General features: G+C 35.1%; 1 protein-coding gene across 1 annotated transcript in view; it reads left to right on the top strand.

Annotated features, from left to right (window-relative positions):
- Positions 1 to 703: 703 nt before the first annotated feature.
- The window catches only part of dipk1aa (divergent protein kinase domain 1Aa), a 33,636-nt gene continuing 16,750 nt past the window's right edge, over positions 704 to 17,589 (top strand). Inside the window, exon 1 of the mRNA XM_030161458.1 lies at positions 704 to 1,074. Within this exon, the coding sequence (XP_030017318.1) occupies positions 1,021 to 1,074 (54 nt within the window). The 5' untranslated portion in view covers positions 704 to 1,020. The remainder of the gene's footprint in view (positions 1,075 to 17,589) is intronic.

Genomic DNA, 17,589 nt, shown 5'->3' on the forward strand with positions numbered 1-17,589 from the left:
CTTGCCATAAACATGCCATACCATCCCTATACTTGATCCTGCTCTTTGCCCAGTCTTTTGGTTAACCAGACCTACTCAGCCATATATTGCTGGTGCCTCCATATCTATTATGGATAACCTTAATCATACCACAGTTAAGCCTAAAGGTTTCCATAATGCCAAAAGAAAGCCAAAAATGCCCAATGTATACCATAATACTGCCAAAATATTTGCTATCTGGGCTGATGCTTCCATGACTCTGGAACAGGGTCAGTCTGGACTCCTCAAACCCGATGACCTTTTTCCATTGAAACAAAGTCCAATTTTTATTATCTCTAACAAACTGATCGTTATTTAAGAAATGAGAAGCTACTCACTGCATCAGTTTGTTGTAGCTAAAACATAATAATCACTGCAGCGGTTATCCAATGGAAGGATTTGAACTATTTGTTTAGTTAAATCCAGGTGGAGTCTTGTTTTCTTAGGCGGTGCTGTGTTCATGTGTGGTTTCTGTCTTAAACTGTGCGCGTTCACGCGTCCGAGCAGCTCTCGGCAGGCAGCAGAGTTCGACGTAACACCTCCCATGTTTTATTTCAGCATCACAAAAAAAAAAAAAAAAAAAAAAAAAAAAAACCCTGTCAAACCGGCGCGTTGATATGAGGACACATGAGACACTTAAGTACATCTTGAACAACAATATCCCCCCCGTTTGACTGACTGTATGCAAACTTCAAATCAGTAAATGTTAGCGGGACAAATTGCGCCTGCGCACTGGACCTTTTTTTTCTGCTTGAGGTATGTTGCTCAGCTTGAAAACGAGCAGCTGCTGCAAAGAGCGGAGACGCAAAGTGGACTCCGAGAGCGATCTACACGACGAACTGACAGTCACGGGCCGTGGATCGAAGTGTCACTGAAATCGGACGATATGCGCCTTTCTGTGCGTGTTTCGTGAACGAGCCGCTTCCCACGGAGGATTTCTCTCGTGTATTTTGGATGATCTCCCACAGCCAGGTCCACGTATTGAGATGATCTATTTCTGTGATGGCGAAGGGTCTGTTTCCACGGGCCTGGGTGAAAAAGTCATTCTACTTCCAGGTAATATCATTGAATCTGTGCGTTAAAATGAGCGTCAGTGTGCTGTGGGATGCGTTTGATTCGGTAATAATGTGGTGTCCGTGGGTTCACATCAGACTGACAGCTGGCAGTAAACATCCAGCCTCATCCACAGACTGATCTGCATCATAATATGAGTCCAAATACCTGAAGAATGTGTCTGTGGTCAAACATTAAACAGTAGATTAAACCCAGACAGACTCATCCACATGCATTAACACTGTTCAGACTGTACAGGCCTGGGTCTGCACTAATATATCACTGTATAAGAGAAAAACAGCTGTGGTGATCCATTCAGGATAAAGACTGGGCCAAAAATATTATCAGGATGAACATTTTAACATCAGTCAGTATCTGTAATTATCACAATACATGCCCAGTTATTAATTATTTTAATGCAAAACCTGATTTTTGGTTCTGAATAAAAGTCAGAGGTGATGATTTGGGTTTGAAACTTTACAGACAAAACATGATAAATAATTGAAAAACATTAAAAAAAAAATAAAAAAAATTCAGAAATCTACAAGTACACTGAAAAGATGAAGTATGCATGGGTAAAATTAACCAACACAACAAAACACTGAAATATTTTGTTGTGTTTTACCTGGCAATGCAACTAGAATAAACACAAATAACCAGAATAATAGAAGAATAGAATAGAGTAGAATAGAATGTCTTTATTGTCATTGTACAGGTACAATGGAATTAAAAAGTGCAATCATCCTAGGTGCCATAAAAAAAGTATAAATAATGTATATAAAAGAGAATAAAAACTAAAATATAAAAAGAAAACCCTGATGGCAATAACTGCCATAATATAAATTAGGTACGGAGATGCAGTAAGTATTAATTTACAATGGATTCACTCTCATTTCAGCCTGTTAAATGTGAATTTTTTTTTTGCATTTTTCCTCCTCTATGATAATAATCTGAGTATCTTTGGGTTGAGGTATTTTATAGGCAAAATTACTAATCGATTAATAGAGAAAAGACTCCACAGATCAGTAATTATCAGTTGCAGCTCAGCAGTAGCTCTTCTGATCAGATGTTAAATGTGAATTTTTTTTTTGCTTTTTTCCTCCTCTATGACAGTAATCTGAGTATCTTTGGGTTGTGGTATTTTATAGGCAAAATAACTAATCGATTAATAGAGAAAAGACTCCACAGATCAGTAATTATCAGTTGCAGCTCAGCAGTAACTCTTCTGATCAGATAATAAGGTTGGAACTTCTCCTTGTGCCTTAAGGAGCTTATGTAAGAAGTGGATACCAGTAGTGAGGAGGAGTAAACGTATTTCTGTTACAACATGCGGTAAACGCACTGAAACAGTCTGACAGCTAAAATCCTCTGAAAGCTGAGACGTGTTCCAGCACAGGAGGCGAAACATGCTCATACAGATGGATGAAAAATTGAAGGAAAACCCAGCGGCAGCCTTTACAGCAGCTGAAATCCTCCAGGGGCAGGGTTCATAAAGATAAACTATGACTAAGGCTTAAATCTAATCAGATCTCACAGAAATGCCTACATGCATCCGTTGAACAAACCTCCATAGCTCTGGACTGTCTTTAGTAGGACTGATCTGCTTTGGATTATGGGTAAATTAAGTCTTTTTTTCCAGCTATAAAACAACTTACCACTTCAGACCACTCGGCTCAGTTCACTCCGGCTAAAACTTTTACATTTAGGAACTATTTTAACACTTACAAGATATTTTACCAGGCAAAAAAAATCAGTAGAATATTGTGGAAGGACTTTATATTTCCAACAGGTTAATGTGGTCTTAAAAACATTCTCTCTTCTCTTTTCTTGGTCCACAAACTTATGAAACCACAAACAAACCGCAAATGGTGATTTGTCATTTCCTCCAGCATTTTCAGCTTAGTTGAACTGCAGATGGAAAGATTTCTAACTTGTATAACTACATATAAACATACAATTCCAACCTGCAGCTCACTGGGTTAAACTTTAGTCACAGGTGTCACTGTGTTAACTGTTCTTTTAATGTTTAGAAATATTGGATGTGCTTTTTGAGTTTTGATATTTTTTTAGTCTGGTTTTGGAGATTTATAGGAAAAAGAGGGATAACAGTACATGTGTGTTCGGCTTCCTGACAGACTATAGAGACATTATCCATGTTTTCTTGAAAAAAAAATGAAAATTTAGCTTTAGATCTTATCAAATGGCCCATGAGACATTACTTCAGATAAAAAAAAAAACATATTAGAGTCAATCATAAGAGACAAATAATTCTTTGATCCTGCTTTTATTATTATCTATATGTTAGCTGTTTATTTCAAAGCTAATTTTCTACAAAGGAAGGAAGATAAAGGAAATCACAGTTTGCGGTAAAACTATTTAAGTATCAGACTGTAAATGTATGTAAATAGAAAACCCACACACCTGAAACTTGAAAAAGTCTGTTACATAAGACAAAAGAGACAGCCCCTTCAGCCATTTCAAACAAAACTAGATGGTACTTCACTATCTAAAAAAAAAAAAGAAAAATTGTCTTCTAAACTTCTAAACCTCATATGGGGTCAAAACTCGGTATTCGAAATCTCTGACGGCACATTTTAGAGACAGTTTGACAGATTAGTGTTGCTAAATGACCCACATTTTTACTTTTAAATTCATTTTTGCTTTAGTTGGACCATAAGGGATTATCCAAAACAAGGAGCTACTTTATATTGAAATAAATGTTGGAATGGTAATCAATTAAAATTTGCTGTCTGACGTTCATTACTGTGTTTTGAGCCTATGTGTAGTTAATGGTTCCATTCACACAGGATAAATATGTGATATGTCTCTTGCCATTCAGCCCATATTCATGTTTTTTTTTCTGAAATAAGGTCCATTGGGGTACTTCACCTCTCTATCTGCTAGATGACGTGTTAAAGATCATCACAGAGGTCATCTGATTTTTGTATAACCTGTGTTTTTTTCATGAAACATAGATCTGAACCACTTCTCCCATTAGATTCATTAAAACGGAACATCCTCTAGTGTCCATTCGGTAATGAATTTACCCCCAGAGTTTGGAATCATATGCTTTCATTAGATTATCTTTGACTGGGATTGATTATTTTCGGCTTAAAATGTATTTTTTTGTGTTTAACCATCTAACTTGCACTAATCCTAGGGGCCACATGCAGTATTTGTACTGCAGCTTATCTTTACAGAGCTTAGAATAAATAGATATGAAGTTATGGCAAAGATGGCAGTGTATTGGACTGTAGAGATATGAGCTGAATTTGTTTACACTGACAGGCTGAGGGAGTTATGTGATATATGTGTGTCCAACGATGAAGAAAAAATAACACCAAAAGCATCAGAAAGTGGCAACATGGGATGAGAAGTGATGACAAAGTATTTTTAGTGTCAAAGAAAGGGACAAAGTGATAAAAGTAGGAAGTAATGTTGTTGTTTTTGGTGTCTGTTTTCTCATTAAACATTTGCATAGAAGTATGTGGTGAAACACACCCAGATAATGTGGTGAGACTAAAAACAGTTTGTGGAGGATGAGTGACTGAGTGAGATTTGGATCCTGTCTGTCTGGTTGTTTGGTTCAACATGTCTGTCAAAAATATCAAGCAAATTTGCCACCATCTGTACATACAAACTTTTATTTCTTTTTTTTTTTTTTTTTTACTCTTCTATGAATTTAAAGATGACTTGAACATTTGGCCACATGATCTTGTTGGTTTTTAAGTCGATGTTTTGTCTTTCTGTATTGGCACAGTGCCCATTTAAAAGTGGAAGAAAACAACGTAGGTTATGTAATGTTGTTAAGTTTATAAATCTGATGTACATAAATATTTTGGTCGACACACCATCATGATGCAAAAGTGTCAGAAAAGCTGCGGTGGTTTAGCGAGACAAAAGTGTGTAGTTGGGGCCAGGGTTTCCAGGTCAGTAACAGGACATAGTGTTGTTTTCACAAAGGTCCACAGGGTTTGTCCAAAGAACAGGTTTACAGGGTTATCTGGGTAGGTTTTGCAGTGTAAGAACAGGACCGGGTTAGTCTGCATTTTGTTCAGTAGTGTTACTGAGATTATAGTAGATAACTTAAAATACAGCCAGTTAATGTCAAACAGAGAAAATGTGTGTGTTTTATCTTTATTCCTTTCTACTTTAGGCCAGTTCTGCATCTTTTTGATATATTTTACTATCAATGTAGGGCAGGGGTTTCAAACTCATTTTAGTTCAGGGGCCACTTTCAGCCAAATTTGATCTCCAGTGGGCCGGACCAGTAAAATAACAACAAAAGTAAAATTATATTATTATCAGGTTTACATCTATAAAGTTCCTGTAAAAATCTGAATAACATGAACAATTTGAATTATGTTAAGAAAAAAAAAGTGTGATTTTAACAATACTATATCTCGGTTTATCAGTTTATCATTTACACATGTGCATTACAATCACATAAAACATTTAGTAACAAGCAGAATATTGGTAAAATTGCATTTACTTTTCTTAAGACCTTTCTGTTTGTTCATATTTGTTCAAGTTATTCCCATTTTTTATAAAAGTATAGTTTGGTAATGTAAACATTTTCATGTACTTTTACTTTTTTACACCAAAAAAACAAAGAGAGAATTTGGGGTTGTCCATTATTTATAGGTTATTATGATAACATTTTACTGGTCTGACCCACTTGAAATCTAATTGGACTGTATGTGTCTGTATGTGGAACCTGAATTAAAATGATTTTGACACTAACTTATTAGTTTTTCTTCACTTTTGTTCAGTTTGTGTCTTATTTTGTTCATGTTGATTTATTATTAATTCTTGTTGTTTTAGTTATTCATTCGTTTAGCTGTTTTTGCTCATTTTGTTGTTTATTTTATTCTTTTACTTTATTTTATGTAAATGTTTTGCTTTTTTTTTCTCCACATTATTATTTTGTACTTTAATTAATATCTTCAGTGTAATTTTTGCTTTTCACAAATTTCATCCTGCGGGCTGGGTTGGACCCTTTGACGGGCTGGATTTGGCCCCTGGGCCACATGTTTGACACCTGTGATGTAGGAGTTTGTTTCAGCATTAACATTTGAGTTGTAAACTGACCACTAATGGATGTTAAAATGGGTCTATAAAGCAGTGGATCTTACTTTGGGACACATATTTTCCAAATGTCATCAAGTCATGACCCACTCTTTTTAGAATTTACACCAAACACAGTTATTTTATAATGCAGGGAAGTAAACATGCGCACAATGTCATTCACTTAACACACATTAACAAGTGAAAATAGTGTGTGTCTGGGTTCTAAGTAGGGCTGTGCATTGGCAAGAATCTGGTGATACAATACAAACTACAATGCTAGGATCACAATACGATATATCACAATATACCAGGATACTGTTAAAAAGGCATTTTTTTTTTTGTTTTGTTTTTTAAATGATTTTTTTCTTTGAAGAATTGAATTACAGCAGAAATCTGCACAAATACTAAACACATTTTTATTTGATCACAACAGGATCTAATGCTATATCACAAAATGTTCCTGTGTTCAAACTTAAATTATGTTTTACAGACATTACAGTTTAAGATCCTGTTTAAATGTTCACATTCTATTCATTCAGAACTAACATCAGAACATTATTTTTGTGCAGTCCCAACAAAGGAACTACCATCTGCCTCTCAGACAGTAAAACATGCTTTAAGGATGCTTAATAATAAATAAAATATAAATTATAAAGAAAAACAAAATAAAAATGAACCTCTGCTATATCTGCATTTGAATAAATACCTAAATGTATCTATACAGTACTTTTTAATATCAATACAGTATTGTGAAATGAAATATCGCGATATATTGCAGAACCTATATTTTCCAACACCCCTAGTTCTAAGTGGCATTTAAGTTTTGATAATTCAGTTCTGATGTATCACACACTGGCATTTAAGTCCATTTCTTTTGGGAACAAAGGTAAATCCATTTGTGACATAATCCATGGTCATATTTGCAGTACATGTTGCCTACAAAGGACAATGTAAACTCTGTTATCTTTCAATCAATGCTGTCTACACATATTTGAAGCATGTCTGTCAACATATAACCCAGACATAAGGTACCATTTTAAAAGCAACAAACTAAAATATATACATTTTACCACACACTTTGAGCCAACCATTCCACAGCCCACTTTGTGTGTCCCTTAGAAGTTTTTGTTGGAGTGTTTTTTACATTACTGACTGCATTTGTAAGATAGCAGGAGCCATTGTAGCACACTGTTGTCGAAACACAGAATAGAGGCCACGAAGAACTCAGAAGAGATTAGAAGGAATTTTCACAGAAAATCTGAGCTGAATCCTCTCCATAGAACTCAGTGTATTTGCTGTTATCATGGATGTCGGCAACCAAGACTTTATTAGCATAGATATGGAGTTAACTAATGTCAACAAACCACGCTTCCAGCACAAAACAGACTCCAAGACAAACTTCATATAAGCACATGCAAATCCTCCATATTGAATATTTAAGAAGGCCTCATCAAAGAGGATTATAAACGATTGTAATGCTGATCCTTCGTAAATGCACAGTACATTAAAGAGCTGACCGAATGTTGCAGCTCTTAAAAAGCAGTTTGTAGGCAAGAAGAAATGATCTCAATGCAAACACTATATATAGAAATACTTTGTGTAATGTATATGTGTATTACATATTCACCTTATACAGGTACTTGAACTTAATACAGGTATTTTCCCTGATCTTGATCATCAAAAAAAGTCATAATTTCAAGATTATTTCTACTCCTTTACCTTTATCTTGAGGCATTTAAAGGAGTGTGATATTTTGCTTTTTTAAATGGAATTATGCATTTTCAAACATTTCCCTGTGGTCTACATAAACTGTAAATGCTATGCTTGGATCTGAATTCTTCATTAATTCAACTCCATAGGTCCATCTTCAACCCTATTTCTGAGTAATGACACCAGAAAGGTCATTTTGTATCCTGGCCCTTTAACCCTTTCATGCATAAATTATGAGAACCTTAGTCAAGATTTTTTTATTGAGTGTTTATATTCCTCCTTAGGCATGAAAAAAAAGTTGCGATTGAGTTTTTTTTTCCCTCATGGAATTATGAAAATGTTCATGCATTTAATTTTTGAAGTAAAGAAATGTGTTTAAAACCCAATATCAGAAAGTGAGATGAAAACAATGAAATACAAACATTTTAATGCTGCTAATCTGATGTTTTCTCACATTTTAACATATTCTAATGCTATTTATAACTCATGTCATAGAGATAATATGCAAAAAAAAAAAACTTTTTGTCAAACAAATAACAACTGATTTACACTAAAACATATTACTCCAGATCAGGTTTATTAAGAACAGCAAAGTTACAGTAATGGTGTGAATTGCAGTGTATGGGATGATGCACAAGTGTCCACTGTGTTAGCTGATATGGAACTAAAACTACAAAACCCATGAATATACAAGAGAACAGCTGGAGAATAACTGTCCACTGTAGTGACCACTATGCATGAAAGGGTTAAATGCAAATGAGCCACTTCAGGCCCCTCCCCCTCCAGGTTGTTGACTGTGCTGCTCTTTCCCGTTCAACCATCAACCGAACATTTTAGGTAATTGACTCGAAGTTTGGACATATTTTCAGTACGGACTACAACCGCTGCTGCTGACAAACAGTTATGGCGTACTCTGAGAAATGTTCACCAGAAGTCTTGACCTTATATGTGTAAATGTCGTGACGTAACTAGTTATAGACGTAACAAATTATGCAGGAATTAAAACAGGTTGTAGAAATCCACTCAATTTTTGCCAAAATGTATATAAAGATAGCTTTACAGCACCTGGAGGGTTCAAATTCAAACTTTTTGAACTATTAGGGTCCAAATACACAAATAAATGAACCAAAGACTAATAAAAGTGGGTTTAGGAAAATATGACCTCTTTAACTACCTTTGAGTAATGTCTGTGTGCATATAAATTACATACATCAAATCCTAGTGTAGTCTTTATTTACAAAGCCCAAAAGGCAAACAAATACATTTTTACTATATACAGTTGTGGAAAAAATGATTAGACCATCAAAAGTCATCAGAAACAACGGTTATGCAATCAAGTACTAACTCCTGTGTGTATCATGTGACTAAAACAGACAGAAAAGAAAACATGGAATGTCTAAAAGCACTGTTTTTGGCAGTTGGTGTAAGAACTGAAGGGATTTTGGTTATTATCAAGAAAACATGGAAAATGGATAGATATCAGCTCTGAAATTAAACTCTAATGAGCTATTTTTGTTGTTATCGTTATATTTGTCCAAACAAATGTACCTTTAGTTGCACCAGGCATTAAAATAATCAAGAAACTGAAGAAAACAAGGATGGTCTAATAATTTTTTTCACAACTGTATTTCAGTGTTCAGTGCCAGTGAATTGCTCTTCTTCTTCATCAGAGGTACTGAGTGTGTATAGATAAACTGCTGTTAGGTGTATACTATACTGGAGGCATCAAATAAACACAAAAAGGAATTTAAATTTTGAATGATTATTATTTTGTATGTTTATGATTAGGGGTGTTAGAAAATATCGGTTCTGCAATATATCGCGATATTTCATTTCATGATACTGTATTGATATTTAAAAGTACTGTATTGATTTTTTTAGGTATTTATTCAAATGCAGATATTGGTGGAGGTTTATTTTTGTTTTTTGGTTTTCTTTATTATTTTTATCTTATTTATTAGAATTTAACACTGTTTTATTAAATAATGGTTATTTGAAGCATCCTAAAAGCACTTTTTACTGTCTGAGAAAAGCAGATGTTAGTTCCTTTTTTGGGATTGCACAAAAATAATGTTCAGATGTTAGTTCTGAACGAATAGAATATGAACATTTGAGCAGAATCTTAAATTGTAATGTCTGTAGAACATAATTTAAATTTTAACACAGGAAGATTTTGTGATATAGCATTAAATCCTGTTTTGATCAAATAAAAATGTGTTTAGTATTTGTGCAGATTTGTGTTGTAATTCAGTTCTTTCAGGAAGAAATCTTTTAAATATATAAAAATCTTAAAAATATATATGAATAAATGAATGTAAAATGAATAAATGATAATAAAAATAATAAAAAAAATCTTAAAAAAAAAAAAAAACAATAAAAAAATTGCCTTTCTAACAGTATCGTGATATATTGTATCGTGATTCTAGTATTATGGTTTGTATCATATCGCCAGATTCTTGCCAATACACAGCCCTATTCATGATAAATGTTAATAGCAAGAGAAAAGTAAGATACATGTTAAAATGGGTTAAACTACTACAGCACATGGTTGAAAGTAAGCTGTATGAATAATATGAATAATACTTGAATCGTCTGAAAACTATTATAACAGACACAGAAACATGATTCCTTGTTTAATTTAGAGTCTATGAACAGAGTAAGGGGGCGAATAAGGAGCTACTAGAGTTTATCAGATGGAGCTGTTTGGGTCCATCTGACAAAAAAGGTTGAGAACCACAGCCTCAAAGGAAGTGGAAGAGAAAAGAATCATAGACAAACCCCTCGCCCACATGGAAAACAACTCCCATCCCTTGAGAGCAGCTCCTGCAGAAATAAACCGTTTGATCCACGTACAGAGCAGGAAGACGTGAGTCTGCAGGTTTTGCCTTCTCAGCGACTAGACAGTAGTTCATTAGAGCTCATGAAGAGTAACTGAATCTAACTGCTGACAGATGGTGATCTGGCAGTTTCCATCACACACGTGTTCCACTCTGTTGCTCTGGTAGTTTTCACACTTATCCATTACCGTTATCATAAGTATCTTGAAGATGTCGCTGCCAGTTCAATCATGTGTTACCTTTATGAGCAATTAAGTTATTTACCTCTTTCATTTTATGCAATATTATCTAGCTTGTCACTTATCCTCAGTCCCTGATGCTCTGTATCTACTTACCTTGCTTGATTCTGTTTGTGGTTTTACTTTACCCATAGCTAGCAGTTTTATAGTTCACTTTACAGTTTCAGTATCATTGCCTCCTTGTTGATTTTAATCTTTTGGTATTATGTACAGTATCCTTTCACAAAGACTGGGTCACTGCAGATTTTATTTAGGTTGCCAGATAAATGTATTGCTAGTACTTGGCAAAAGTCCACCTCTAGGTTTGTTTTTTGCAGGATTGTAATGAGCATACATATTTATTTCTCGCTTACACTTTTTTTCAGATGCAACAAAATACAGGAAATATGTGGACAGCCTTTATAGATGCACAAAAAATTAAACTAAATGGGTTCTAAAGGCAAGGCAAGGCAAGTTTATTTGTATAGCACATTTCAGCAACAAGGCAATTCAAGGTGCTTCACACAGGACATTGAAATACAACGACAAGGGAAAAAGAAACACATTTAAAACATTATAAAACCTAAAACTAGAAGCACTCGGAGAGCGCAGACCTCCGCCAAGGCTGATCAGTGGCCCCCCCCCGTGGGCCCCTCCACCCCCGATCACCACCAAAATTTAATCATTTCTTCCTTATCCCATTTCCAACAAACCCTGAAAATTTCATCCAAATCTGTTCATAACTTTTTGAGTTATGTTGCACACTAACGGACAGACAAACAAACAAACAAACAAACAAACAAACAAACCCTGGCAAAAACATAACCTCCTTGGCGGAGGTAAATATAAAAACACACACATATTAAAGTAAGAGTTGCAGTGCAGAGTTTCGAAAGAGAATATAAAATTTAAAAAGTCTAAAGCCTTTCAGTCAAAGGCAGCAGTGAACAGGTGAGTCTTTAACCTTGACTTGAAAGAACTCAGACTCTCAGCAGACCTGATATTTTCTGGTAGTTTGTTCCAGATATACGGAGCATAGAAACTGAACGCTGATTCTCCATGTTTAGTTCTGACTTTTGGAACACAGAGCAGACCTGCACCAGATGACCTGAGTGGTCTGGAGGGTTCATACTGGACTAGAAGGTCTCTGATGTATTTTGGGCCGAAATCATTCAGTGCTTTATATGCTAGTAAGAGAATTTTAAAGTCTATTCTCTGAGAGACAGGGAGCCAGTGTAGAGACCTCAGAACTGGACTGATGTGGTCCACTCCCTTGGTCTTAGTGAGGACTCGAGTTGAAGTCACTATTTATTGTGAGCCCTGACCCCATGACAAGACACAAACAGAAACATCTGACATGTATGAATGAAACCTGGTATAAAACAAAAGAAAATGAATGCAATAAATCTCAAAAATGACATGTTAAGTGCAAAGGGAGGCCACATTAAATAAGAGTTTTTTGGGGTTTTTTTCCTCCTTCAACTTTAGTTTTTCCTGCTGTACATACGTCACCGATTGGATCTTAATACGGAGATTTACAAATGCATATGTGTGGTCATCAGAACTCTACTAAACCAAAAAACCTAATGTTGATCTTGGAGTTATGTGCAGAAGAGTACAATTTTTTTTTTTTTTCCTTTACAAAACAGGCACACACAAACAGATCCCTGCTTATTTTTATTGCATTTTCTTCCTGTCATTGCTTCATCTTGTTGCTGATATGTAAACATCATCAATTTCTCTCCACATTGTTCCACTGCAGCTCTTATCCAATGAGTTAGTTGCTCCATATCATATGTTCCAGTCACTATTTTCAGCCGTTCATACATTGTTGACAGTTCTGCGTTGTACTGTTTCCTCATGTCAGCATGTTTACAGCCTGCCCACAAGATTTCCATCAAGTATCTGCCCTCACTTTACACGATCTGTCCTGTCATATTTCCAAAGCGATTCATTCCATAGATATATCATAGCCCAGAATGTTATCAACAAACATAAAAACATTTCCTCAAAGGCTTTATTTAATATTTATCTGCAGGTCACTTTAGAGTCACATGAGCCTATAATGTTCCCGATTAGATCTGATGTAGAATAGATCTTATTTACTGCAATTTATTGTTGGTAAACAAAAGACAGAATGTTGACATAAGCCCTTTGGTTCTGTTAATAACCATGAAAACTTGTATTGTTCTATGATTTGCATAAAACCAAGCTGCAATGTATCGTATTATCCAAGTGTTTTTCAACTGTGGGGTCGGGACCCCACGTGGGATCGCCTGGAATTCAAATGGGGTCACCTGAACTTTATAGTAATTAATAAAAAAAAATAAAAACTTACTAATAAAAACATATATGGTGAGTTGAGACATGAAAAACCGAAGCTGAAACTGAAGCACTGTGGTACTGTTTATCTGTCAAATGTTCATTGTGGTCAGTTTCAGATGCTGCAGCTCTTTCATAATTCATAGTTTGAGTTATTGTTTGTTCAGTATTAATTGTCAGCCTTGTAAATCCAAGCTGGACTGACTGTACATATCCTGACCAAGGAAAATAAAATCCTCACTTTGTGCAGTAATCTACACCTGGCTTTTCTGCCTCCGTCCATAATAATATACATTATATAGACTAAATGTCATCTAAAATGAACGATTATTTGCAACATAGTATAGCAAACTATTACATGATCAAAAACAAATTAATTTTAGTAAAAAAAAAAGGTCTCCGTTTTGAATGTCTGGGGTCGCCAGATATTTGTGATGTTAAAATGGGGTCACGAGCCAAAAAGGGTTGGAAACCTGTATTAACCTATAAAGACCCAAACAGCCACTGGCGAGCAGTACCATCTACTGATGTAAACAGTTTAATACCTGTTGATTCACTAATCCTATCAATACATGTAAATAATTGGTGTAAAATACAGTTTGTCATCTTTTCATGGTCATCAGATATGACCCATTTCGATATTCAGAGGCTCCGTAGTTACTGTGGAAACACCATCATCGACTACAAATTCACCAGTAAAACCCATAGAGTTTGATGAATGACAGTGGATGGAGACACACGGTTTATGTTCAGTTAATGATATATTTTTAAAAAGTCACTTTTTCTCCAGTTTTCTCTGTTCCTGATTTAATAACCCTCAACTTTAATCTGAGCTTTTATGGGGGAAATGGAAAATACATGATTTTCGCCGACAAATGTAAAAATACAGAGGATAATATTAGAATAAATGGTGATAAATTGCACAAGGAAGGTTAAACCCAGAGAAAAATTCATTTGGGAACTGATACAAAAGTAGCACTGGGTCTTTATGGGTTAGTCTCATTAAAATGTGTCACTTAACTTTTCAAAACAATATTATGAGACAAAATGGCAATAAAAATGAAATGATCATTTATGCACATATTTATTCTTCTCATGGTTTTTTGTGAACTGGGTAAAGTGGTTTGTCATTTTTAATAGTTGGTACCTAAAGTGACCAGCTAAGTTGTTCTAATGCTGTCTTGGCTAAGACAAACACTACATATTAGATTTCAAAGAAGAAGAAGGAAAGTAAGTGGAGGATTAAGCTCTTTCTGTTCGGGTTTCACTTCTGTAACTTAGTGGGTTCATTATGTGCTGCATGAAGATGCTCAAACACACAACCAGACACACAGTCTGTGCACATGACACAAAGGCAGTCGACCTTTACAGTGTTTTTTTTTCTTTTTTTATCTCATGTTGTCTGGGGGTTTTTCAGGACATACACAGCTTCCATTTCCCTCAGACGTTGCATGCTAAAAGGGTCAGATGTGATAAAGTTGTGTAGTTAGTTTGTAATCTGCTGGTGCCTCCTGCTCCCTCTCTGGAGGATCTATCACTGTGGGACTCAAATGAGGCTGTTATGTGGAGTAAAACTGCTGGAGCTGCTGATAAACTGTTTAACGTGGATGTGTTACATGTTTTGTGTGAACCGTTGAAAAAACCCTGAACCTCATTAGGTCTTTAACCACAAGGAGGTCATGTGCCTAAAAAAAAAAAAAAAAAAAAAAATCTCAATGTGAGTTTCTGGTTGCATGTGAAGGTGGTTTTGAGGATCTAATTCTTGCTGTTTGTATGGACTGAAAACAAAAAGATCCTCTGTGCAGACCGGGGCTGTTTACATAGAGCAGTAATCACAGCACACATCAAAGATAAGGGGCTCTCCACTCGGGTCCAGCCTCACCGGGTGCATATTATGTTGGGATTTAGAAACCGTGCTGGAGCTGAATTGAGAAGCACAACTCTTTGCCAGAATACACAGCATAAGCTGCTCCTGCCATGTGATCAGAGTGGGAATCAAAATCACTTTATCCAAGTCCACTTAGAGGACTTGGAGGAAAAACTACCCCAGAGCAGCTCAATTTGATTCTTTTCATCTTTATTCTCTTGCTAAGTTTTGTGAATACTTTATGGACTTATTGACTGTGTCTCTAAACGTGTGTGTGGTTTGTCACTAACTTACAAATCACACACACACTGTCTGTCATGTGACGTGTGCGTCCTGTGACACAGTTATTAGATTGTCGTTAACAAGCTGTAACTGGAGTAGAATGTCAACATTACAACAATTGGATCTGCAACAGTGAACTATTATCCAGTGAAATGAGCCACTGTTGTACATGGGCACTAATTTTGGCAGCTTGTTATGGGACACCCCCACGCTGTCGCCATGGTAACCCTATTATGTGGTTAGGGTTAATTAGGTGTGTCATGGAACAGGTTATGATTCTGTAAGCAAGGTTAGGTATGTTAAATATTTTAGTTTGGTGAACAGCAGAGTCAGAAACTTTATTGTTGCTTTATTGACACCAAGTACAACAAAATCGAGTGCAATCCCACACAGCGCAAAGAAATCCAGAAAGAAACTCAACTTTTTTTATGTGCAAAGATTAATAAAGAGAATTTCCTAATAAATACACCATAAAATATGTATATCAGCTAAAATTTGCTTAGGGGGTCAAATGAGTGGCCATTTTTGTCAAAAAAAAAGTTGTAAGTAATGTATAGAACTGTGTTGAAATAATGCTAATACATTTGTGCACAGACTACTGATATTATTTGACAGTGGAAGCTATATTTTCAGAAATATTGGATTTGGAATAGCACGTGTATGTGAAAACTTTTGCTGGTGGACAGACGTGACATTACCCATGATGATCTGGTCAGTACCAGTACTTTATTAGTAATAAACTTATATACTTACTATTGCTAATTCTCCTCTTATTCATAAATGTTAGTATTGTGGATCTAAAACAATAACAGCTGACACAAAAACACAAAATGTGGCAGTGGACGGATGTGACATGGTTGTTACAGATCCCATCATACTGATGCTCGGCAGCCATGTCACCGTTTACACTAAGGATCCCTGTGCAAAAACTAGCATCATAATTATTTATTGCACAGTTTATCATCATACTAAAGAGTAAATAACAATATAGAATTGTTATTTCTTTATAAAAATGCTTATTATTAGAAAACTGTTGATTTAAAAAGTGACGTGTGACATTCTTAATGTATGTATTTGCGCAACATAAGCAGGATGGATCAGCACCATACCCCATATTGCAACCTGTAAAAATAAAACATGTGATATGTAAAAAGAAAAATTGGGAATGTAAAAGAATAGAATATTTGTTTTTCAGGAAAATTCAGTTAAAATATAACTTGTCCATTTGTGACATGAAAATATAGCATTAATTGTGATGAAATTGGACATTTTTGAGCTGAAAACATAGTTCATATGACCATCAACATGTTGCAACAGAGCTGAAATCCTGTAAATTTGCATAACTTTCATTTACCAACACCAACTTCCTTTGGGGATTCACTTATATTGATTTCTTATGCACAAAGACATAAATAAGACCTCTAAGCAAATTTTAGCCGATATATAAATGTATATGTGTGTTTAAAAACAAGAACATACCAACATACACATAAGACCTGAGTTTCAAAAGCTTTGTTAAATGCCTGAAGATTGATTACAATGCTTCTGTTAAGCAAAAAAAAAAAAAAAACACACACAGACCTGGATGCCTCTAATTTACTACCCTCTGAGGACCCTCGAGCCATAAACGAAAATGCCCAAAAAACTGCTAAAAAATCAGCTTAGATCAATATTTTTTTTTCCATTTCAGCTCTGCTCAAAACTACTAAAAATCCAATCATTTTCAGAATGCAACCCTTTTAAAAAAAAAAAAAAAAAACAGCAAAAAAAAAAAAAAAATTGATATATGATGATTTTATACTGTGTAGATTTTTGGCTTGAGTGTCCTCAGTGGGTGCAAAAACTGTCAGTTCTGTATAACAGACCTGTTGAGTAAATGGCATTAGATTAAAATGAATTGTCAAAAAAGAAACAGTCTTGCAGAAATTCATTAGCTGTAACACAGCAAATGAAAAATTACAAACATGTCCAAAAATGGGGTCCTTTGATACAGTTTCACAGACTGATGCAATTAATATTGTTTTATTACTCTGTGTGAACTATTGTCTGTGTTATTTCCATGAATATTGTTTTTGGATGTTTTTGATTGGACATTGAAACATTTTCAAAATTGTAATCGTTCCCTGTGTCGTTAAAAACTCCAAAACAAGTCCAAAAACCTAGCAGGCAAGTGGACATATTGATTCTATTATTACATGCAAAGGAAAGCTTA

The sequence above is a fragment of the Sphaeramia orbicularis genome, chromosome 17 (assembly GCF_902148855.1).
Source record: "Sphaeramia orbicularis chromosome 17, fSphaOr1.1, whole genome shotgun sequence".
Lineage (NCBI taxonomy): Eukaryota > Metazoa > Chordata > Actinopteri > Kurtiformes > Apogonidae > Sphaeramia > Sphaeramia orbicularis.